This window comes from Erpetoichthys calabaricus, chromosome 2, assembly GCF_900747795.2.
Source record: "Erpetoichthys calabaricus chromosome 2, fErpCal1.3, whole genome shotgun sequence".
Classification (NCBI taxonomy): domain Eukaryota; kingdom Metazoa; phylum Chordata; class Cladistia; order Polypteriformes; family Polypteridae; genus Erpetoichthys; species Erpetoichthys calabaricus.
In genome coordinates, this window is record NC_041395.2 from 275,813,367 (window position 1) to 275,838,241 (window position 24,875).

Below are 24,875 nucleotides of genomic sequence, written 5' to 3' on the forward strand. Positions count from 1 at the left end.
GCTTTATATGTTAAAAGGGGATTTTGAAATCTGCCCTAAACTTAACCGGGAGCCAGTGTAAGGATTTAAGAACTGGAGTTATGTGTTCGTATTTTCTTGTTCTTGTAATAATTCTTGCAGCAGCATTTTTGATTAACTGGAGGGTGTATAAAGAACAGTTTGAACTTCCGGTGAACACCGCATTACAGTAGTCAATCCTACTAGAAATAAATGCATGAATTAATTTCTCAAAATCCTGTTTATTTAGAAAGTGCCTTAATTTCCCAACATTTTTAAGATGGAAGAAACATGATTTGGACAACTTTGTAATAGATAGATAGATAGATAGATATGCACTTTAAATGACATGCTAGAGTCAAAGATAACTCCTAGATTGTGGGCAGATTCAGTAAAATTAATGGTGATTCCAACCAAGTTAAATGATGATAAAAAATTGTTGTGATCAGTGTCATTCCCTCCAACAATTAACATCTATGTTTTATCGGTGTTTAAAGACAAGTAGTTCTCATCCATCCACTCCTTTAATTCACTAACACAACTAATTAAAGACAACATTTGAGAAGCTTCATTTGATCTAAATGAAATGTATAACTGGGTGTCATCTGCATATGAGTGAAAATTTAACATTGTTTCCTATTGATAGATCCTAGTGGAAGCATGTAAAATGAAAACAGTAAAGGTCCCAGTATTGAGCCCTGTGGGACACCATATCTCACTTCTGTGTATAATGATGGAGTACTGTCTGCACATTTCTGTACATATTGGAATCGATTTGATAAATAAGAACGAGCGAGCACAGTACCTGTAAGCCCAACATCATTTTCTAGCCTGTGCAGTAAAATAGAATGGTCAGTGGTGTCAAATGCTGCGCTTAAGTCTAACAACATAATTACAGTGTAGTTTCCTTCATCAGAGGATATCAGAATGTCGTTTATAAACCGCGTTAGTGCCGTTTCTGTACTATGACCAGTGTGGAAACCAGACTGGAATTTCTCAAACTGTAATGCATAATGTGTGACTGAAGCTGATTGGTGACTACTTTTTCTAGTATTTTAGAGAGAAAGGCCTATAATTATTTAGTATGTGTGGGTCTAGGTCTATTTAAGTAATGGTTTAATGACTGACACTTTTAATGCATCAGGTACTGTGCCATGCAATAATGAACTATTGATAATGTTTAGAATAGGTGCTGCAAGAACATCCACTGCACTTTTTACTAGTTTTGTTGGCACTGGAACTAGGGAACAAGTAGCAGGTTTCATTTCAGAAATTAAAGTTAAGACTTCCTGCTCCGTTATAGGGTTAAAATTCCTAAAGTGCTGAATGCAATGTGAGGCAGGGTCTGCTAAGCTAGTATGTGGTTTGTACTGTGATTCTGGGATCTTAAATTTTTAATTTTCTCATTGAAGAAGTTCATAAAGTCTGTACTGCTAGTATCTGTTGGTATATTGCAACGTGGATCTGAATTCCCATTTGTTAATTTAGCAACTGTTCTAAACAGTACCCGAGGATTTTTATTATTGCTATCTATTATTGTAGAATAGTATTCTGAGCGAGCTGTAAAAAGAGCTTTTTTATATTTTTTAACACTCTATCCAAACAGTTGCTATCAGACTAGGATCCCATCCTGTGATGAAGGTGTTTAGGAAAATGAAAGGGTAGTAATTGTTTACATTTGTGCAAATTCATAAACTCGTATTGACAAGGATGAGAACCAAGAAATGAAAGATCATAGCTGGTGGTTTGAGCACATTCATAATTCTGTATATAGAAACAAGTTGCCCAAAAGGCAGGAGACAGAACTAGTGAGAGCGATGTGGATGGTTTGGATGCAAAACTGTTATTACAAAACTAGTCTAAATCCTTTCTGAAGGGTTTTGATTCCATGTCTTTTATTGATAATTATACTTCTCTAAAACATCAGGGGCCTCATGTATAACGCCTTGCGTAGATCTCGCACTATAACATGGCGTAAGCACAAAAGCGGGCATGTGTGTATGCACAGAAAAATCCAGATGCAGGAATCTGTGCGTACGCAAACTTCCATGTTCTTCTGCTACATAAATCCCGATCAGCGTGAAAAGTAACGCACGTGCACGCGCCTTCTGTCCCGCCCCAGCTCCTCCCAGAATTATGCCTCTTTGAATATGCAAATCAATATAAATAGCCTTCTGTGAAAAGACAATGGGAAAAGCACAGGGGAAAATATAAGAATTTTCAGCGAATACCAAGTGGAGGCCAAGGAAAAACGTACTATTTGTTGGTTTAAACAGTGGTATAATCAACAAAAGGAAGTTGATCGAGTGACATAGTTTTGGAGAAACTCAAAAGCTCAAGTTCACAAAGTCGCACAGTGCCAGAAATAAAAAAAGAAGTTGTCGCATATCAAAGTCGCCGTGAAAAGGCGAGTCATAGCCCACCGTCTGAGTGTCATATGAAAGTTTATTCGGGTACAGAGGGAAAAAAAATAGGTACACAGTGGGTTGGGGGGGGGGTCGGGGGGGGGGGGGGAGAACGAAATGTCAACTTTAATGACAAAATAAACTATGTGATTAAAGTGGAAATTTCGAGATTAAAGTAGAACATCATAAACTTCATCTTAAAATCGTTTATTTTACTAGTTTCTCAAATCCCATCGTAACTAAAGTAGCACGTTAAATGCTTTGTTCTGTGTTTGATCTTCTATGTGTGTGAATCACTACGTGCTTCCGTTCTTTCTCCGACAGGGCACAGAATCCATTACATTCGTGATATTACAGCTCTCTGAATAATTAAAATACTGAAATGTATATGTGATATCTTTTCATGATGATAGGAACGAAAGCATGTTATTAAACATGGGAACACGGTGGCGCAGTGATTGCTCATATCTTATGCAAGAGGCTTGCTGCGCCATGCGCGACCTTCAATGAAATAATTTATTGCAGCAGTACTGTCTCTTTCAAACATACTAATCTCCAATTCCTGTCCTTACTTTTCTTTCCCCAAATACCCAGTCGCCACACAATCAGCTCTGTAATAGACATTAAGCCATCTGTATGCTTTGAACGCAGATTCTTCGAAACTTTTAAGGAACATTGAAATATCTTCGTAGTACATGTTTAATTATTCTATCCGTCTATCCTTCCAGTGTCGCGTCAGCACCAGCAAGAATACGGCACAAGGCAGGAGCAATCTGTGAACTAGCCAGCGCTGCGCCACTGTGTCCTCACATGTTTAATTATTAACAACACAGATTATTTAAATGAAGTTAAAGTTTTATCTGTATACTATAATCAACATATTTTGCTGCATTTCATCTTAAAAATGATATCGTCATCATATGCGCTTTATAAAGTGGCACAGGTTGTGCAATATTATAACTGTAGTGCAAGTTTACAGTGGGGTAATTGTACTTACAGTATAAGTACAAACAGTTCTACAAGGAGCACTTGATTGAATGCGTTTATAGTTCTTGGGATGAAACTGTTTCTGAAACGCGAGGTCCGTACAGGAAAATCTCTGAAGCATTTTGCCATGGCTGATGCAGCATGTTTTTGATGCTGTATCCCGATAATTCTCTTTCCGATCAGCTGCTGCTGTGATTCCCCACTCAGAAACAGTGATATAAATACTCCGAGTGGTGCAGTGAGAGTAATATGGAAAAAGATGATCCACTGTGGCAACCCTTAACGGGAGCAGCTGAAAGAAGAAGATGCAGTGAGTGTAACAACGCTAAAGCAGTTATGGTATTTGGAATACTATGGCTATTCCCTGGTCCATTATATTGCTACAGGTTAATTACAATCAGATGCATTACACTAATAAACAATATGCAGTTAATTTCAGTGTATTTATAAAGCCGCATCAGGAATGTGGGTCTAAGAAAGAAAGGGTAACCACACAGGAAGAGTAGCACCGCTTTGACACTGGATGCTGCCAGTCTGCAAGACCGAGCGGAGAAATTGCATACGCCAGGGTATGAGGTACCGTGGAAATGTGCATGGCTTTATGCCAAGTTTAGGTTTTATACATCACGATTTTAGCGTGGAAACGTTCGTACGCAACATTTCTGTGTGTATGCACCGTTTATACATGAGGCCCCAGATGTGTGTCAAATACTGTATGAGTGAAAAAGTGGAATTAAGATGCAGTGTGAATGGAAACTTTTTGTTTTAAATAAACCAAACACAAGGTTGCACTCCGTAGTCAATTCAACGGTGCAGAAGCTGCCACCAACATGTTAGTGTTCATAAAAATGATTGATAATCTAAAATGACAACAATGGCACTAACAATTCCACAAATACAGTGGTGTGAAAAACTATTTGCCCCCTTCCTGATTTTTTTATTCTTTTGCATGTTTGTCACACAAAATGTTTCTGATCATCAAACACATTTAACCATTAGTCAAATATAACACAAGTAAACACAAAATGCAGTTTGTAAATGATGGTGTTTATTATTTAGGGAGAAAAAAAATCCAAACCTACATGGCCCTGTGTGACAAAGTAATTGCCCCCTTGTTAAAAAATAACCTAACTGTGGTGTATCACACCCGAGTTCAATTTCCGTAGCCACCCCCAGGCCTGATTACAGCCACACCTGTTTCAATCAAGAAATCACTTAAATAGGAGCTGCCTGACACAGAAAAGTAGACCAAAAGCACCTCAAAAGCTAGACATCATGCCAAGATCCAAAGAAATTCGGGAACAAATGAGAACAGAAGTAATTGAGATCTATCAGTCTGGTAAAGGTTATAAAGCCATTTCTAAAGCTTTGGGACTCCAGTGAACCACAGTGAGAGCCATTATCCACAAATGGCAAAAACATGGAACAGTGGTGAACCTTCCCAGGAGTGGCCGGCCGACCAAAATTACCCCAAGAGCGCAGAGACGACTCATCCGAGAGGTCACAAAAGACCCCAGGACAACGTCTAAAGAACTGCAGGCCTCACTTGCCTCAATTAAGGTCAGTATTCACGACTCCACCATAAGAAAGAGACTGGGCAAAAACTGCCTGCATGGCAGATTTCCAAGACGCAAACCACTGTTAAGCAAAAAGAACATTAGGGCTCGTCTCAATTTTGCTAAGAAACATCTCAATGATTGCCAAGACTTTTGGGAAAATCCCTTGTGGACTGATGAGTCAAAAGTTAAACTTTTTGGAAGGCAAATGTCCCATTACATCTGGCGTAAAAGGAACACAGCATTTCAGAAAAAGAACATCATACCAACAGTAAAATATGGTGGTGGTAGTGTGATGGTCTGGTGTTTTGCTGCTTCAGGACCTGGAAGGCTTGCTGTGATAGATGGAACCATGAATTCTACCATGAATTCTACTGTCTACCAAAAAATCCTGAAGGAGAATGTCCGGCCATCTGTTCATCAACTCAAGCTGAAGCGATCTTGGGTGCTGCAACAGGACAATGACCCAAAACACACCAGCAAATCCACCTCTGAATGGCTGAAGAAAAACAAAATGAAGACTTTGGAGTGGCCTAGTCAAAGTCCTGACCTGAATCCAATTGAGATGCTATGGCATGACCTTAAAAAGGAGGTTCATGCTAGAAAACCCTCAAATAAAGCTGAATTACAACAATTTTGCAAAGATGAGTGGGCCAAAATTCCTCCAGAGCGCTGTAAAAGACTCATTGCAAGTTATTGCAAATGCTTGATTGCAGTTATTGCTGCTAAGGGTGGCCCAACCAGTTATTAGGTTCAGGGGGCAATTACTTTTTCACACAGGGCCATGTAGGTTTGGATTTTTTTTTCTCCCTAAATAATAAAAACCACCATTTACAAACTGCATTTTGTGTTTACTTGTGTTATATTTGACTAATGGTTAAATGTGTTTGATGATCAGAAACATTTTGTGTGACAAACATGCAAAAGAATAAGAAATCAGGAAGGGGGCAAATAGTTTTTCACACCACTGTATACCAATTTAGGATACTTCACACTGGATTATAACTATTAATCCTAAAAACAGCAACAGTGAAAATATATGTAAAAAACCTAAACACAGCAAGCTCAAGTCTGCACTACTGGGGTCCTGATTCTGTTCAAACAAATGTTTTTTCAGGGACCAAATTAAAATAAACCAGTCCTGTGATTGGCCAATTGATTGCAATATGGAGGATAAGTGCTGTGGCAGTGACATATAATAATGAAACATTTTGAGATCCCCAAGGTTATTATTTACTTATTTTTATTGAAAAACAACATAACCTTTTTTTATATCTGTGTCTGTCAGATTATTCTGCACATCTTTATAAATAAGCTTGTTGTTATCTGCAATGGGAGGAGGTGGCTAAGGAGGACAAAGAGAAGAAGGAGAAGCCTTTTCTATCATGCTTGCCGCAGTTCACCTGATGGACAGCATATTAATCTGCTCCATTTATGACACATGCAACATTTCACTAATTCTACTGATATTTTAAACATAGATGTTATCTTTGATAGCTGTGCTTATTGCTTCATTTGGGCAGCACTAAAATGTTTTCTTTTCTCATCGTGATGGGTCTCTTCATTGTCTACTAAACTATTTCTGCAGATTTTTAGTAATATCATTCTCACCTGTCTGTTGCCTATAATGTCCTGAGATGTGACACACCAGTTACTCAGTGTTTCATTTAGCCCAAAAATACATGAAATATATATAGATTTTTGTTTTTCAAAAATTTAAATATCTATATTTTTGTGGAGGTCTGGTGAAGGGGCCCTTTGGGTATGGAGGCCAAAACACCCCCCCCCCCCCCCCCCCCACCTCGCAGGGCCATTCACTACACTGCAGTTATAGTTGTTCTCTGCAGTTCTTTTAGACGTAAGCCAACATTTGAGGTGAACTAGTTCCGAAAGTAAAGAAATTTGTCTCAAGTATTTAAAGGTCCACCTTTTGCCAGAAACACAAATTTGCTTTTCTGATTGTTACTTCATTGAATTTTGTTTGAATCCTTCACTGCCATGCTGTTAAATCAGAAAAGAACAGTAATTAGAAGCATTATGTATAATTAAGTAGAAAATAATGCACAAAAGTGACATTTTAGAGTAGAGTAGAGTTCCTTAATTTTGGTTTGCAATGAATGTTTACATTTGCCTTCATAAAGGCTGTCATTGGAAACTACTGCTTGTGTTTTTTTTTTTTTTTCATAATTCTTTATGTAACACACATTTCCTGCATACTAATGAGTTTGTGACTTTGAATTGTAAAATGAATTATCCATGACAGGTTTGCATAGAGAGAGCAGGATCTGGTGCAAAGCACGGGATTTACCTCTCAGGGTATACCTGTAGTTCTACAAAAATTTAAACTCCTCTGAGAAAAGTGCAGGCCTCCACACAAATATTGGGAGACTCCACACTAGGACCCACAGTCAATCATTCAATACTACCTGATGAGCCACCATCCATTCCATCCGTATAAGAGTTTTTTTGTTTTATTTTTAAGAAATGTATTTAATTTCATATCCCATCCATTTGCTAGTCAGAAGCTGTCATTAAAAAGATGAATAAATGTGATAATCAGACACACAGACCATTACATACAGTACTGTGCAAAAGTTTTAGGCAGGTGTGAAAAAATGCTGTAAACAAAGAATGCTTTCAAAAATGGAAGTGTTAATCATTTATTTTCATCAATCAACAAAATGCAGTGAATGAACAAAACCGAAATCTAAATCAAATCAATATTTGGTGTGACCACCCTTTGCCTTCCAAACAGCATCAATTCTTCTAGGTACACTTGCACACAGTTTTTGAAGGAACTCGGCTGGTAGGTTGTTCCAAACATCTTGGAGAACTAACCACAGATCTTCTGTGGATGTAGGCTTCCTCACATCCTTCTGTCTCTTTATGTAATCCCAAACACACCCGATGATGTTGAGATCAGGGCTCTGTGGGGGCCATACCATCACTTCCAGTACTTCTTGTTTTTCTTTATGCTGAAGATAGTTCTTAATGACTTTGGCTGTATGTTTGGGGTCGTTGTCCTGCTGCAGAATACATTTGGGGCCAATCTTACGCCTCCCAGATGGTATTGCATGATGGATAAGTATCTGCCTGTATTTCTCAGTATTGAGAACACCATTAATCCTGACCAAATCTCCCAACTCCATTTGCAGAAATGCAGCCCCAAACGTTCAAGGAACCTCCACCATGCTTCACTGTTGCCTGCAGACACTCATTATTGTACCGCTCTCCAGCCCTTCGACGAACAAACTGCCTTCTGCTACAGCCAAATATTTCAAATTTTGACTCATCAGTCCAGAGTACCTGCTGCCATTTTTCTGCACCCCAGTTCCTATGTTTTCATGCATACTTGAGTCACTTGGCCTTGTTTCCACGTCAGAGGTATGGCGCTTTGGCTGCAACTCTTCAATGAAGACCACTTCTGGCCAGACTTCTCCGGACAGTACCTGGGTCCCACTGGTTTCTGCCAGTTCTGAGCTGATGGCACTGCTGGACATCTTCCGATTTCGAAGGGTAATAAGCTTGATGTGTCTTTCATCTGCTGCACTGTTTCCTTGGCCGACCACTGCATCTATGATCCTCAACGTTGCCCGTTTCTTTGTGCTTCTTCAAAAGAGCTTGAACAGCACATCTTGAAATCCCAGTCTGCTTTGAAATCTTTGTCTGGGAGAGACCTTGCTGATGCAGTAGAACTACCTTGTGTCTTGTTGCTGTGCTCAATCTTGCCATGACATGAAACTGTCTTCCACAACCTCACCTTGGTAGCAGAGTTTGGCTGTTCCTGACCCAGTGTTTTTATACTCCTACACAGCTGTTTCTGTTTCAGTTAATGACTGTGTTACAACCTACATGTGACATTGATGATCATTAGCACCTGTTTGGTGTAATTGGTTGATCATACACCTGACTATAATCCTACAAAATCCCTGACTTTGTGCAAGTGTACCTATAAGAATTGATGCTGGTTTGAAGGCAAAAGGTAGTAACAGCAAATAATGATTTGATTTAGATTTTTCTTTTGTTTGCTCACTTTGCATTTTGTAAACTGATAATAAACAATCATTATTTATATTTCTGAAAGTATTCTTTGTTTACAGCATTTTTTTCACACCTGCCTAAAATTTTTGCACAGTACTGTATGTGTTGTGTGAAGTATCAAATAAAACAATCCGTTGTCATTCACAACCCTTTGACTGCATTTACAAAAGAGCAACTCTAAAAGCACAAAGGTGAAGGAATCTAGAGAGTGTTGTGGAGAACACTTCAAAAAATACACGCAGAGTCACCAGATAGACCGTCATCATAGACTTGCACAGCACAGAACACTTAAAGCCTGTTTCAGTTCAATGAAGTGAGCCCCTTGCTTTGGCGTGCCTCCTATTTATTACAATTCTTACCATGAAAACAATCCCCCCCACACACATTTTCTCTGCTTTACATGTTTTTTTCATGACAATGACCTTGCTCCATACCTTTTCCTATAACAATTATTTGGTCTTGTAGACTTTCTCATAACAGTCCTGTAGCTGCGTTTTCCCAAAGTTTCCAAAGTTCAGCAGCTCTAACTCAAAAAATGGGATTCAACAAAGGCCTGACGCGCAGAAATGATTCCACAGACAAAATATCCTCGTTTTTATGTGTTAACTTTTAAAGTAAAACCGTTCACACAAAAAGAAAATTAAAATAACAAAATAAAGGGAAAAATTTATAATAAGAAAAGTTTAGTTCTAAGCTTAATCTTGTTACATATTAAATCGTAACTAACCACTTATAATTTCTGAACCATTTCAAAACGGTCAGAAAACTGTATGCTTATCCCATTTCTAACTTGAAAATGGGTCTTTCAAGTCCCTGTTTACTGGGACCTGTACAAAACACAACAGAATTTAATACCACACTGTTTTTCAGTTATAGCAAGAAGGTTCTATCTCTTACTAACTTATAGGGGGAAAAGACCATATCATTGTCTATGACTATGGAAGAAATTTATATTCTATTCAAATTAAGCAAACATTAATATGACTAACTCAAAACTTTAACTTTCTAAGATTGGCTCTTACTAATCCCTTTAGTTCGAAAGACATACTTGCCACCTGGAGGTGGCCATCATCCAACCACTCCTACCTTAATTCTCACATTCCTAATCCCAGGCTGTTAATTGGTGGCCTTTTAGTTAATCAGTTCTCTCCATTAAGTTGGAATCAGGGGGGCCCACATGTGAAAACTGGACTGCTCAATTAATAATTACTTACTGAGTTGTCAGCACAGTGTCCAAGCTGCTGGGAATGGAAGCAGGCAGCCTTGAGCTAAAAGGCATCTGCTCAAAAGAGGGAAAAACACAAGCCTTTAATAATCAACTCTTAAACTCTTATATAGCTCAAGCTAGCTAGTACAATGTGTTTTGCTTTAACTTGATTGTCCAAGGTATTGATAAGCCTTAATATGTAAATTTAAATGTTTATATGTATAAGTGCTAACGTGAAAGCTTGCTTTGTTTTCTTCAAATGAAATGCTTGTGGAAGCTGTTTAGTCTTCTGTTAGTTGGAATTCTTGGCAGTGTTCTCAAAACAAAACTGTGCTTGCTCAGTTTCCTCCGAGAACACGAATGTCCTTGACTCGCCAAAGTGTAAAATACAACAATTGAAAGGACAGGCAGGCTGCACAACCGGCGACCCTAATGGTAATAAATGGTGGCCTACAAGCATAAGCTTTTAATAGGTAATATCTCTAAAACTAATAATAAGGCACATTGATCCTTAATCTAAATTCTCAATAAGAGCCACACATATCTGGGCACCATTTCATTCTTCAGTCTCATTTAGCTCACAGCACAAAATGTGAAAACAACAAGCCTAAAGCCAAGTCTGAAGCCATTTGCCTCAGATTGTTAGCCTTTCAGAGTGACAGTTTTAATGATCTGAACTGGAAACTGAACCCCTTGTGTCAGTGTGTTATTATTGATTTTTCCAATGAAAAACTTTCAAAGTGTGTCCACTGTGTTATTGTTCCTGCACCCTGGCATCACATTTAAAGTATTTTTTTGTCAAGGATGAACTATTCAAATTTATAACTCAAGAGTTTCTCCATAGATTTAGTGGTGGCAACCAGAGTGTGCCTCAGTTTTGTCCATTTTATTTCGTAGCTCATTTGGTTCAGCAGGGAGCTGGAGAATATCATGATAGTCGGTAATTTCCATAGAGGTGATTTTTCTTTTTTCCATTACTTCATTTTCCTTTAAATGTTTTTCTCAAATTTTTAATTCGCGTCATAATCTGGTTTTAGTCATTGTTCAGATCCATTATTCCTGCTTTTGGATTTCATCTTCAGATTTAAACCACAGCTTTACTTGTTTTTGGCCGAATATAATAAATATGTTTATTTTATATTTGATAGGGTCAAGGCAGTCTTCATCTCACACAGGTTTCCAGGGTGCCAAGAACACAGTCCTGGGATCTAACAATGTCTTGTTACAATATATGCTGGAGAACTCTTTGAGGGAGCACCCTTCATTGAAGAAAATTCGCTTGGTTAGTAAAATTAATTCTTTATTGCTGATTTTCTCATTGTTTACTAGCTGTTCAGATTGCAGTCCAGTATTCTAAAGCCAACTGAACAAATTACATTGCTGTTGTAGGATTTGATCTTAAAATGTCAATCACATTTAGGAATACAAAGTAATACTGTAATATAATTAACTACGTTTCTCAGTATTAAAGTAGTATAACATGCTACAGTTTAACTCTAGTAATCACATTCCAATTACTGATTTAAGTAGAATTTCATTACTTGCATTACATTGCTGTCTTCCTTATACTTTTTAAGTGCTACATATTTGCATGTGTTTAGAGTGTAACATAAAAATAATTAGTCATATGATTACTTTTTCCAGAAAGTATTGAGTAAAGTAATCCCTTGACAATTTGGTACATTTTTAATAACTACTTTTTAAAAAATAACTGCCTCAAGTGTGTTGTCAAGGTGCTTATACAGATGGAGACCCAAATTGAGACCATGTTTTTGAACAAGATGATTTCAGAAGTAAAGTCCATTGCCCTAATTTCTCTTTATACATTTATGGTTTAACCAAATTTTAATTAGACTAGGCCCATGCAAAGTCTTTACTATAAAGTCTTGAATTTTGGTTGGGAAATAATTGAGTTGTGCAAATTGGCAACTGCATGACTGGTAAGGCTTGATGATGGGCATTCTTGTTATTTCCATTTTGGATTTTTTGATAAGATGAGCAGCGCAAACCCTGTTTGACCAATGCTAATATCAATTCATCTATTATCAAATCTGCTTAATCCGGTTCATGGTCACAGGTGCACAAGCTTACTCCAGTAGCATCAGACACTGAGCAAACAGTCTGGATGGGTCACCTGTCTGTCACCAGGCACTCACTTGCATGCAGTCCTTCTCACTCGTATGGTGATACTTGGATTCTGTAAAACTCTGGAAGGGCAAATGTCTGTCTCAGAAAGCAGAAAAAAAGCAAATCCTCTTTTGTTTACTTGGCTTAAATTCAAGTACTCTGTGATGACAGAAATGAGATTCTTCGCATTGTTATTAATTAATGCATACACTTCAGAATGTGTCTGAGTAATTACTCATTTTATATATCACTTTTGTGTATAACACAATCATATAACATGTTACATTCATGGTATTTTTTCAGAGATGGTCATTTGGAGTTTGGGCAAGTGAAATGATTTAGTCAATGGCTTGGATTATAACTGCAGTTTTCAGAGCTTCCAAAATTTTAACAGCTAGGTCAGATTACATAAAAATGTAATTTATCCACTCATTAATTTTTCAAACTCTCCTAATCCATCTATACAGTAATAGAGTGACAGAATGTGTCCTAGCATTACTGGGCACAATGCATGAACTACTCCTAAATGGAGGGGCCAGTCCATGAAAGGATATTCTCATGTATGTCATCCCTGTCATCCAACAATGTTAACACACAAGTCTTTGTGATGTGTGTGCAAAACCTAAGGTACAACACATGGGAGACATGCAGACTCCACACAAACCGTGATTTGGCTAGAATTTAAACAGTTGTAGATGTAAGATCGCTCACTAACTAATGGGACACCAAGAAAAATTTAGTTCTGTTTAAAAAAATAAATAAATAAATAGAAATGAGACAGTAAACTGTTAATGCAGCAAGCAGTCACGTATACTGTATGTGCCCCTGTGCACAGGTTCTGGGATTGTGATCAGAATGAAAAGGATAATGCAAGATGAATTTTACTGCTTCTTTCCAAGTCAGAGAATGCACATCTCATTTGAAATTACTTGTTTTAAGCTTTAGTTGTTTTAAACGGCTGACAAGAACATTTTGAAAAGTTAGACTCAAAATATGTTTAATTTCTGAATTTATTTTTAGAAATAAATTTAAGTACAAACACTCCTTGCCTCATTTCCTGGCCAGCTAACCATCTGTGTCAATTTTAGACATTTTACATGTGGTTCTGTGGAAATATCCCAGACAAGTGCAGGTCAACCTTATTAGCAAGTATAAATCTGCCATGTGCCCTGAGGTGGGCTAGGGTCCTGACTTCTGTGTTGTGCCCAACATTGTGTGGATAGGCTTTAGCACCTCATGATTCTGAAGTAGCATAAGTGGGCTCTGTAAATGCATTAATGAATAGAAGGATTAACAACTAAAGAGCAAACAAGGTATAAAAAGAGAATTGTTTTATGTAGATACCTTTCCATCTAAAAATAATCCATCAAAAGATATAAATCAGTGGTAATGTCTGTAAAATAATAGAAACAAGTTTTTAAAACTTTTTATAAAATAATTAAATCTGTTTTATCGAAATTAGAAAACAGACTACAGACACCCCATTTTTCACTGGTTTTCCCCACAATTTCAGTATTTGTACAGCAGATGGCGCCATATCCCAAAGTATATGCCGAGCCTAGTTTAACATTTTGTACATATTTTTGTAAACTGTTTAAAGTTACACCACATTTCTTGTCAAAGTGAAGCTTCTAGTACCAGGGTTCTCGGCTCTGTCCATGGAGATCCACAATGTGTACTAATTGTCATTACAACTATTTCTTCTTTTTATTTGGCCTGCTATTTTAGTTGCACATGCTGTTTGTCTGCATATTCTACCATTATTTAGCGAGTTTGAAAATTAGTTTATTCCCAATAGTTTATTCACATTTTATATGAATGTTACTTTTTGATATTTCAAGTTTGCTGTCCAACATTTTTGAAATGTTTTTAATTATTAAAGCATTTTCTTCCTTATGTTCTAGGGATGCACCGATACCGAAACGGGTATCTGGTATCGGCCTCGATACCACATTTTCTAAAGTACTCGTTAAAAGTCCCCCGATACCGGGGACCGATACCACGGTCTGAGAAATGTCTATGTTTGAGCGGCGTGTAAGGAGTTAATCACAGGCGCCGAGTGCCCGCCCCCAGGCCCCGGCTGCAGCTCAGAGCGGGGAGAAGGCAAGGTGAGGCGAGACATGTCAGCCGTGTGGAACTATTTCAAAGTGAATGAAGACGACAAAACAAAGGCAGACTGCAAATTGTGCTCAGCGAAATTGTCCAGAGGAGGCTCAAAAGGTAGTGCATTTAACACAAGTAATTTAATCAAGCACTTAAAATCCCAACATAACGAGTACAAAGAGTTTACCCACGCTTCTAAACCAACACAACCCACGCTGCAGCAAACTCTTGCAAGACGAGAGAAAATGTCCAGAGACAATCCACGTGCTGTGAAAATAACACAGGCAATTATCGAGTACATTGCATTGAGTGACCAGCCACTCTCGGAGGTAGAAAATGTGGGATTCCTGCGTCTCCTCCATGTTCTGGAGCCCAGATATGATATCCCAAGCCGCCGCTACATGACTGACACGGAGCTGCCTAAACTACACGACTCTGTGAAAAAACATATCCACAGCCTAGTGCAAGCCTCCTCTGCGTTTAGTTTCACCATGGATATTTGGACAAGCAGTGTTAGCTCCGTGTCGCTAATTAGCCTAACCTCCCAGTGGATAGACGAGAGTTTCTTGTTTTTTTTTTGTTAAATTATATGACTAAAGCTGTTACCTGTAAATTTAAATCATGTTTTTATTAAGTACTCGGTATCGGCAAGTACTCTGTATCGGCGAGTACTGAAATGCAAGTACTCGTACTCGTTTTCCAAAAAAAGTGGTATCGGTGCATCCCTATTATGTTCACTCATATGGAAATGACACAACAGCATTCTGTTTGTCTGAGACACCCATTCAGTGACACAGATAACTTTAAATTAAGCAGCCTCAAAATTTGTCCTTCCTTTTGTTCCTTTTCTGAATCTTTTCTAAGTCTTATAGGATAAGTTTGCTATTTTTCAACTCAGTCATTTCTTAACAAACATGATGTACTGTATATACATTTGCCATGTGAAATTGTGTTCAGAAGTTAATTAAGTGGTTTCAATAATTTTTTAAAAACGTATAGCCCGCCCTGGCATTTTATAATGGAAGCCATGGGGCACGAAGCACCATCAGAAAATAAAAGCTTAAAAATGTAGGAATATGTTCATTTTTAAAGCTAAGAAAGTTTGATAGAACAATGATTCGTGTCTTGAGATTACACACGCATTGTATAAAAGCCTATCCGTGTCGTTTTCAAACAGAAAAAAATGCCAATATTATGAGATTCAGTCATTTTTAAAGAAGAGCAGCTATGTGCGCAACCTCAGTACTTTTCTTCCTCTGCAAGAACCTTTCATCCCCGGGATTGTGGTTTCCTCTCGAAAGATCAAATCATGTGCTTGGTATTGTGGTGATTTAGTTACGTATTTATGTTATTATGTATAAATAATAGTAATATTTATTTGTATAGCACATTTTCATACAAAAAAGTAGCTCAAAGTGCTTAACATAATGAAGAACAGTAAATAAAAAAAATATATATATAACAACATAAGAAATTGAAATAAGACAATATTAGTTCACATAAAAAAAAAAAAAGAGTAAGGTCCGATGGCCAGGGGGGACAGAAAAAACAAAAAAAAAACTCCAGACGGCTGGAGAAAAAAATAAAATCTGCAGGGGTTCCAGGCCACGAGACCGCCCAGTCCCCTCTGGGCATTCTACCTAACATAAATGAAATAGTCCTCTTGTGTCTAGGGTTCTCACGGAAGGACTTGATGATGATGGACATGCAGACTTCTGGCTTTTAATTCTTAACTGTTGGAACATCATGGTGCTTTGAGTAGATCGACACCAGAAAAAGAAACGGAAGAGAGAATAGGGGTTAGTACAGATTTTAGAACTACCATGGATAGTTATTATAATGAATTGGATATACAGAGTATCAGGATTAAATTACAGTGAAATTATGAGAAGGCCATGTTAAAATAATGTGTTTTCAGCAGTTTTTTTGAAGTGCTCCACTGTATTAGCCTGGCGAATTCCTATTGGTAGGCTATACCAGATTTTAGGTGCATAATAGCAGCATGTTAAACTCCTCCTGCTAAGTCACTACCACCACACAAGCAAATAGAAAAAGCATCCTTACTTCAAGAAAGTAGTACCAGGAATATATGATAAAATGATTATTTCCAGATCCCTTTGTTGTCATAAACATGCTTTAGAAACATGGAAGGCATGTTTACTTTATATTGAAACTTTTGCTGCTTCAAAGTTGATATATTCAGTAAGCTTTTATGCTTTTTTTTTTTTTTTATGGTGCCCCATAAATGCCAAGAAGGGCAAGGTATTTTTTTAAATTTATAGAAAACGCGTAACTTTAGAAAACAATTTCACATGACAAATGCATGAATAGTAAATGCCATGTTTGTGAAGAAGCAACTTTGACCTGAAAAATACAGAATTTATCCTTTAAAGGGCCAACAGGGCACTTTGGATAGGATATCTTAGTTTCACTTACACTTACTTCTCACCTCGGCTAACATTCTTATATTTGTTGCTTGGAGGAATGCTGAAAAACTCAAAATAAAAACTTGAGCACAGGGAGAATGTGCATACTCCATACCAACAGTGACTAAGCCAGGCCTCAAACCCAGCATCTCAGATTGGTGAGCACTGTGCTGCCTCCTGTGCCAATACTGCAATAAGAATCTCTTTGAATAACCACTCTGTCATCTTCCTCAAATTTATGATTGCTGTTTTTATATAAAAAAAAAAAAAAAAAAAAACACCTAACCAGCTTCTATTCTCTTATAAGGCTTCAGTTATTTTTTTTTTTTTTTTTTTTTTTTGCAGAAGACTGTAGAGCACCCTTACCACTTCATGATGGTAGCATGTGAACAAGCTCAGTTGATGGCCAACCTTGCAAAACTTATCAAGACAAAGAAAGCACTTGAAGTTGGTAATGATGTGTTTGTAAGCCTACATAGGACTTCAGTTCCCAGCAGAAAGTTGCATTAATAATTATAAAGTTACTGTATATACATCCATCCTTAGATACTGGTTTTGTTGGACCACAATATATGAATGTAGTTTCCCCATTTCTTTTAATGACTTGTTTTCCAGCACAGATGATACTCTTCCTCGCCTGTATGCTTTGTTGTACACCTCTTCTAATAAATTTTCAATATGGTACCTTACATTTCAGGAGTCTATACTGGATATAATACTCTGAATATGGCACTTTTGTTACCAGATGATGGGAAGGTAGTTGCTTGTGATGTTAATGAAGAATATGCCAATATAGGAAAACCTATATGGAAAGAGGTAAGATTTTTAGCGTAACCATTTGAACAGTTCATCCGTATCTAAATTGGCTAAACTAACAAATCACATAAAATATCCAGCATGATGATACATATTTGTATCAACCAGAATGTGCCCAGTTTTCTTCACTTCTCACCTACTTCTATTCTGGAAGAAATCTTGATTAGTCTTGAGGACTCGGACAGCATCTCTATAATATATAAAAACATTTTAAAGTCCCTTCCTTTTAAAGATCCCAGAGTACAGTGAGAAAAGGATCTCTTACTCAACATTTCAGAAAAGGAGTGGAAGGCAGTCATGCACAGAATTCGCTTGAGCTCCATATGCGCAAAGCATACAATTATTTGATCTTTTATTGAGCACATCTTTCTCGCTTAAAATTGTCCAAAATGTTTCCAGGTCAAGATCCAACCTGCGAACATTGCAATCAAGTTCCAGCCTCATTGGGTCACATGTTTTGGGCCTCCACCAAATTAACATAATTTTGGACCAAAATCTTTAAATGCCTTTCAGACAGCCTTGGTGTCACAATCCCTCCTAATCCACTAACAGCGGTGTTTGGTGAACTTCCAGATGGGCTTAAAATGGACAAACAAACTGTAATTGCCTTTACTTTACTATTGGCACATAGGATTCTTCCAGTTGAGCAAGATAAGTCTAACACACCTCTTTTAAGTCAGTGGGTAACTGATGTTGTATACTATTTGAAATTGTTTCTAATTGATTTAAACGTAGCTTTGTCAAGTTTGACTTGCTTGTATGAAATTTTACTTGCTTTTAATAAATTTAATAAAATTAAAATATATACTGTTAATATGCATCATCATGCTGGGTATAGGAATCAACCAGAATCATGAACATCAATACACCACTCCAGCAAATATACAATAATGGAGTGTTTCATTAAACAAATATACCAAAGGGTCCACAGAGATCCAACACTCTCCAAGTACCTTCCTTCCATCCTTGCTTAACTCTTACATTTTTTTTTCTTTGCCTAAAAGTGTACATTTCACAAACCCAACAAATCTCTTCCTGGTCTCGATTATCTAGATTACTAAATGATAGTTTAATATATGCATGGACGCAGGACGCACCGAGGCGCATGCGCCTCAGTGCCCCAGAGTCCAACCCAGCGGCTTCCCAGAGTCGGTAGGTGGCTCCCAAACAACACAACCTGTACGAGACCGCATAGATGCACCCAAACACAACCTGGAAACTAAACTTGCTCTAATCCACTGTGCCAGCAGTCAGTGTGGCATATTTGAATCACATAACGGTAACTTCAACCTAATGACACAGCCACAGAAAAACAAAAACGAGACCGCATGGATAAAAACAATGAACGAAGGCACCTACAACGCGCTTCAGAAGCAAAGGAGTCACGGCTCCAAAAACAAACAGCTCAACAATTAGAAATACAAAACCGAGCCTGTATGGATAAAAACAATGAACAAAGGCGCCTATTAATATATGCACGGATGCCAGACGCACCGAAGTGCATGCGCCTCAGCGCCCCAGAATCAAACCCAGCGGCTTCCCAGAGTCTGATTAACTATTTTGGATTTACCATTTATGAATGTTTTGTTTCCAATTTACTTCATTTAAACCTTTCCATTCTGATATTGTTTGTATTTATAAGTGCAACAACTCAAAAGACATTTTGGACTTAAATGATGTAACAATTAAAATTCAATTTTTGTTTTAATAAATTTGATTAATTTTAGTACAAATATGTGTTTAATTCAATGAAAACTTTTTACCAGGACGCTCCCACCCTCCATCATTTGTTATTCCTCCAAATATCGGAGGGAATAGAAACTGATTGCCATTCTTGCATTTGCGATTCTTTTTTTTTTTTTTTTTTTTTTTTTTTTTTTTTTTATTATATTTTTATTTTATTAATTTTCATTGTAATCATTCCATACAAACAGATCAATTTATAACCCAACAAATTTGAAGACTAATCAAACCCCACCCCTGAGAAGGAGAGCTTAGCTAAAGGAAAATTGCTTTAGGCTTTTTAATAAGGCAACATTAAACAAAAGAAAGGGAGAAGTAAATATCTATGTAAATAAGAGATGGAGAAGGGAGTTAAATGCAATAATAGTTAATTCTCTTATTCTAAAATGATTAAATCCTGCCATGTTTTGAAAAAATGTTGTACAGTTCCTCTAACTGAAAATATTTGATTTTTTCCAATTTCAAATAATATAAAACATTGGTTTCCCACTGACTTATAAGAGGAGAATTAGGATTCTTCCAATTTAACAAAATAAGTCTGCGTGCCAAAAGTGTAGTGAATGCAATCACAGTTTGCTTGTCCTTCAATTCAAGTCCATCTGGAAGAACACCGAACACAGCTGTTAATGGGTTAGGAGGGATTGTGATACCAAGGCTGTCTGAGAGGCACTTAAAAATTTTTGTCCAAAATGATGTTAGTTTAGTGCAGGCCCAAAACATGTGACCCAGTGAGGCAGGAGCTTGGTTGCAGCGCTCGCAGGTTGGATCCTGCCCTGGAAACATTTTGGACAGTTTTAAGCGAGACAGATGGGCTCGATATATGATTTTTAGTTGAATAATTCTATGCTTTGCGCATATAGAACTCGAGTGAATTCTCTGCATTGCTACCTTCCACTCCTTTTCTGATATATTGATTAAGAGATCTTCTTCCCAATGTCCTCTTGGATCTTTGAAAGGTAGGGACTCTAATAAGATTTTATATATTGCGGAAATAGTGTTTGTTTCCTCGAAATTGAGCAGTATTTTTTCCAGCATTGTGGAGGGTGCAAGGTCGGGGAAATCGGGCAATTTCTGTTTAACAAAATTTCTACTTTGAAGATCGTAAAAGAAATGTGTAGCTGGGAGGTTGAATTTTGAACGTAATTGTTCAAAAGATGTAAATATGTTGTCTATATAAAGATCTCTGAGCATTTTAATCCCGAAACTTTTCCAGGTATTAAAAACTGGATATACTTGCGAAGGTTGAAAGAGGTGGTTCTCTTGCAGAGGTGCCACTGATAAAATATTTTCCATCTTAAAATGCTTCCTAATTTGGTTCCATATTCTGAGTGAATAAAGCACAATTGGGTTATTAGTATATTTGCGATAACTTTCATTTATTGGAGAGCAGAGCAGGGAATCTAAAGAAGTACTACAGGATTTTACTTCTATTGCGGACCAAGCCTGTGTATGTTCATTTATTTGTGTCCAGGTTTTTATGGCTTGTATGTTTGCTGCCCAGTAATAAAACTGAAACTTAGGTAAAGCCATGCCACCTTCTGCCTGAGGTCTTTGTAGGGTCGCTCTTCGGATACGTGGGTGTTTTGAGTTCCAAATGAATGAGGTTATTATTGAATCTAACTGTTTAAAAAATGATTTATTGATATATATTGGAATGTTTTGAAATAAAAAGAGAAGTTTAGGAAGGATATTCATCTTAACAATGTTAATTCTTCCGGCTAGAGTGAGATGAAGGGTTGACCATCTATGCAAGTCTTGCTTAATTTTTTCCATACAGACGCCAAAATTTTGTTGATAAAGAGCTTTATGTTTACTTGTGATATTTACCCCTAGGTATTTAAACTGATCTGCTATAGTAAAAGGTAGGGTGTCTAATCTAATATTATATGCTTGTGAATTCACTGGAAAGAGTATACTTTTATTCAGATTAATTCTAAGACCAGATATCTTTTGAAATTCTGTTAGTGCTGTTAAAGCAGCGGGGACAGTGTTTTTTGGGTCTGATATATATATATAAGACCATATCATCTGCATATAGAGAAATTTTCTGTTCCAGTCCTTCTCTGACAATCCCCTTTATCTGATAAGAATTTCGGCAGTGAACCGCCAGTGGTTCAATAGCGATTGCAAACAACAGTGGCGACAAGGGACATCCTTGTCTGGTACCACGTTCTAGTTTAAAGTAGTCTGAGCAAATGTTATTAATACAAACTGAAGCTTCTGGATTGGTATACAGTAGTTTGATCCAAGCACAAATATTCGGGCCAAACCCAAATTTCTCCAATGCAGTGAAAAGGTAATTCCATTCGATCATGTCAAATGCCTTTTCTGCATCTAATGATAGTAATATCTCTGGGGTGTTTGATTTTGCTGGTGAATATATAACATTAAACAAGCGTCGGAGATTTGAAGATAGGTGTTGGCCTTTAATAAATCCAGTTTGATCTTGTGATATTACCGAGGGCAGCACTTTTTCTCCATCCTTCTAGCTAGGATTTTTGAGAGTATCTTAACATCATTATTCAGGAGTGAAATTGGTCTATATGATGCACATTGTAACAAGTCCTTATTTTGTTTAGGAAAGACGGTGATTAATGCTTGTCGAAATGTTTGAGGTAGTATTTGGTTGTCTCTAGCTTCTGTAAATGTTGCCAATAAGAGGGGAGCTAGCTGAGTGGAGAATTTCTTATAAAACTCTACGGGGTAACCATCAGGGCCTGATGATTTCCTGCTTTGTAGTGACTTTATAACGTCTAGTAATTCTGTTAGCGTTAGAGGTTTATCCAGTTCCTCAGCACTTAAAGCATCTATTTGTGGTATTTGTGAATTATCCAGAAATGCATTAGATTGTGTGTTGTCTTCTTTGGGCTCAGTGGAATATAAAGACTTATAGTAATCTCTAAATGTGTGCATTATTTTATTATGGTCGATGATTTCTTCTCCATTCTTGTTGGTGATTACTGGTATTGCATTGTGAACTTCTTGTTTATGAATTTGTTGAGCTAAAAGCTTATTAGCTTTTTCTCCGTGTTCATAGTAATGCTGTCTAGACTTATAAATAAGTTGTTCAGTTTCTTTAGTTGTTAAGATGTTAAGTTCTGTATGTAGGGCCTGCCTTTTCCTGTGGAGAACTTCATTTGGACGCCTGGCTTATTCTTCATCTATTCTAGTAATTTCATTTCTTAGCTCTGACACTTTCTTGGTTTCTAATTTATTTCTGTGGGAAAGATATGAAATAATCTGTCCTCTTAAGAAGGCCTTTAGAGTTTCCCAGAGTGTTCCTGCAGAAACCTCTGTGGACGTGTTTGTCTCTAGGAAGAAGCTGATTTGTTTGGATATAAATTCTGTGCAGTTCTCTGACAATAAAAGAGGGTAAAGACGCCATCTGCGAGGTGAGTGTGAGGGGCTTATTGATTTTAGCTCCAAGACTAGAGGGGCATGGTCAGAGATAACAATTGTGTCATATTTGCATGATTTAATTGTAGGCAGGAAATTATTATCTATAAAAAAATAATCAATTCTTGAGTAGCTATAATGCGCTGGTGAGTAGAACGAATATGTTCTTGAGTTTGGGTTAAGAAACCTCCAGGGGTCTGATAAGTTGTGATCATTCAAAAACTGTGTAATTATCTTTGCAGTATTAGATGTCGTCCCCCCTGTCACAGGAGTCCTATCTAAGAGTGGATTTAAAACACAATTAAAGTACCCAGCCATTATAATTTTATGAGTGTTCATATTGGGAATGGATGCAAATAGATTTTGCATGAATTCCTTATCAACATTGGGTGCATAAACATTTATCAGAATCATTTTACTGTTATATAAGTTGCCCATGACCATCACATATCTCCCTTTAGGGTCCGAAACTACATCTGATGCTACAAATGGAACTGTTCTGTGTATGAGAATTCCCACCCCTCTAGTTTTCTTTATAAAGCTAGAATGGAACATTTGGCCAGTCCAGTCTTTTTGTAATCTGAACTGATCCTTGGTTAGTAAGTGGGTCTCCTGTAGAAATACTATTTTAGTGTTTAAGCCTGTTAGGTGAGAGCATTCTTTCTTTCTCTTTAATTCGTGATTCAGGCCTTTAACATTCCAGCTCACAAAGTTAACTGTCCCATCATGGAGACATTGATTCTGAGTTTTTAATGTCATTTATAGTTTTAATTGGTAAAATGGCAGTTTTAATCTTAGTTTCAAGATTCCCCATGAGTTATTGCATTTTAGCCTATTGTTGCATTGATATTTATAATTATAAGAATTACAAGAATAGATTAGATATAACCTGCTCTCCTTCTCTCCCCTCTTTATCCCCCCACCCCCCCATTTTGCCTCCCCACATGAGGCTAGATCCCACTTCGCGATGTTCCAGTCCTCTGATATACGAAGAGACAGAGCACGTCCAAAACAAAACAAACCCCACCCTGCAGCAGCGTTACAGAATTAAAACAGAGATATCTTTTGCAGTTAAATTCTTAATACTATCTGCCGAAGATGTTCTCATTAACAATATTTAAGCTTGAAATAATCTTCGGTGCTTTTAAGTTAAGATATTAAGATTAAAAGAAAAAAATAAATAAATAAAGAAAACAACCCTGGGAATGATTTTAAAAACTAGTCTAGGATAAACCTGGTAATTCCTACTGTAATAGTATAATGGTAATAGTATAAATAGTAGAAAAAGCAATAAACCAAGGGTATGAAGTTAAACAGTCTACTTTAAGGTATAGTAAAATAAAAAAAAATAAAAAAACTAATCCTACTTTAATTACTTCCACATTTTCACACTCACCTCTATAACTCTGATTAAAACATAAACATATAAAGTCCAGATAAAGAAAAAAAAAAAAAGGGATGTATAATTATAATACGTCTCTTTAAACATGGATCCAGAGAGCACCTTCCCGTGCCTTGATAGAATACGGCTCCTTATTAACTTTCAAAAAAGTGTCGGAAACCGCTTCTTTAGTTCTTTTTCAGCTTCTTCTTTGCTTAAGAAAATATAATGTTGATCTTGAACTTCCACTTTCAGTTTGGCGGGATACAAGAGGCTGTATTTGATATCGGCTTTCCGTAGCAACTTTTTAATGTTGATGTAGGATCTGCGTTTTGCAGCTGTTGATGGCGAGAAGTCGGGAAAAATACGAATAAGATTATTTTCGAATATAATCTCTTGCTTGCGTCTGAGAAGTGCCATCACATCAAGCTTACATTGTAGTCGCTCGAAGCGGACAATAAAAGACCTAGGTTTAAAGGCGCTTGGTATCTTTGTGCGATAAGCCGTGGCTATCTCAATGTCGAGTTTAAAGTCATCTCCAATTATTTTAGACAGTAATTCTACTGCAAATTTCACTGGGCTTGAGCTTTCTCGTTTCTCAGGTATACCCTCAATTCTTATATTATTTCTTCTGCACCCATCCTCCAGGGCTGCAAGTCTGTCTCCAAGTTTTTTGCATTCCGAGTTCGC

General features: G+C 37.2%; 1 protein-coding gene across 2 annotated transcripts in view; it reads left to right on the forward strand.

Moving 5' to 3' along the window:
* The window catches only part of comtd1 (catechol-O-methyltransferase domain containing 1), a 41,879-nt gene that overhangs the window by 4,673 nt on the left and 12,331 nt on the right, over positions 1-24,875 (forward strand). For both annotated transcript variants that reach the window (XM_028795556.2, XM_028795555.2), the window contains exons 2-4: positions 11,342-11,475; positions 17,195-17,300; positions 17,547-17,665. In XM_028795556.2, coding sequence (XP_028651389.1) covers positions 11,342-11,475; positions 17,195-17,300; positions 17,547-17,665 — 359 coding nt within the window. The remainder of the gene's footprint in view (positions 1-11,341; positions 11,476-17,194; positions 17,301-17,546; positions 17,666-24,875) is intronic.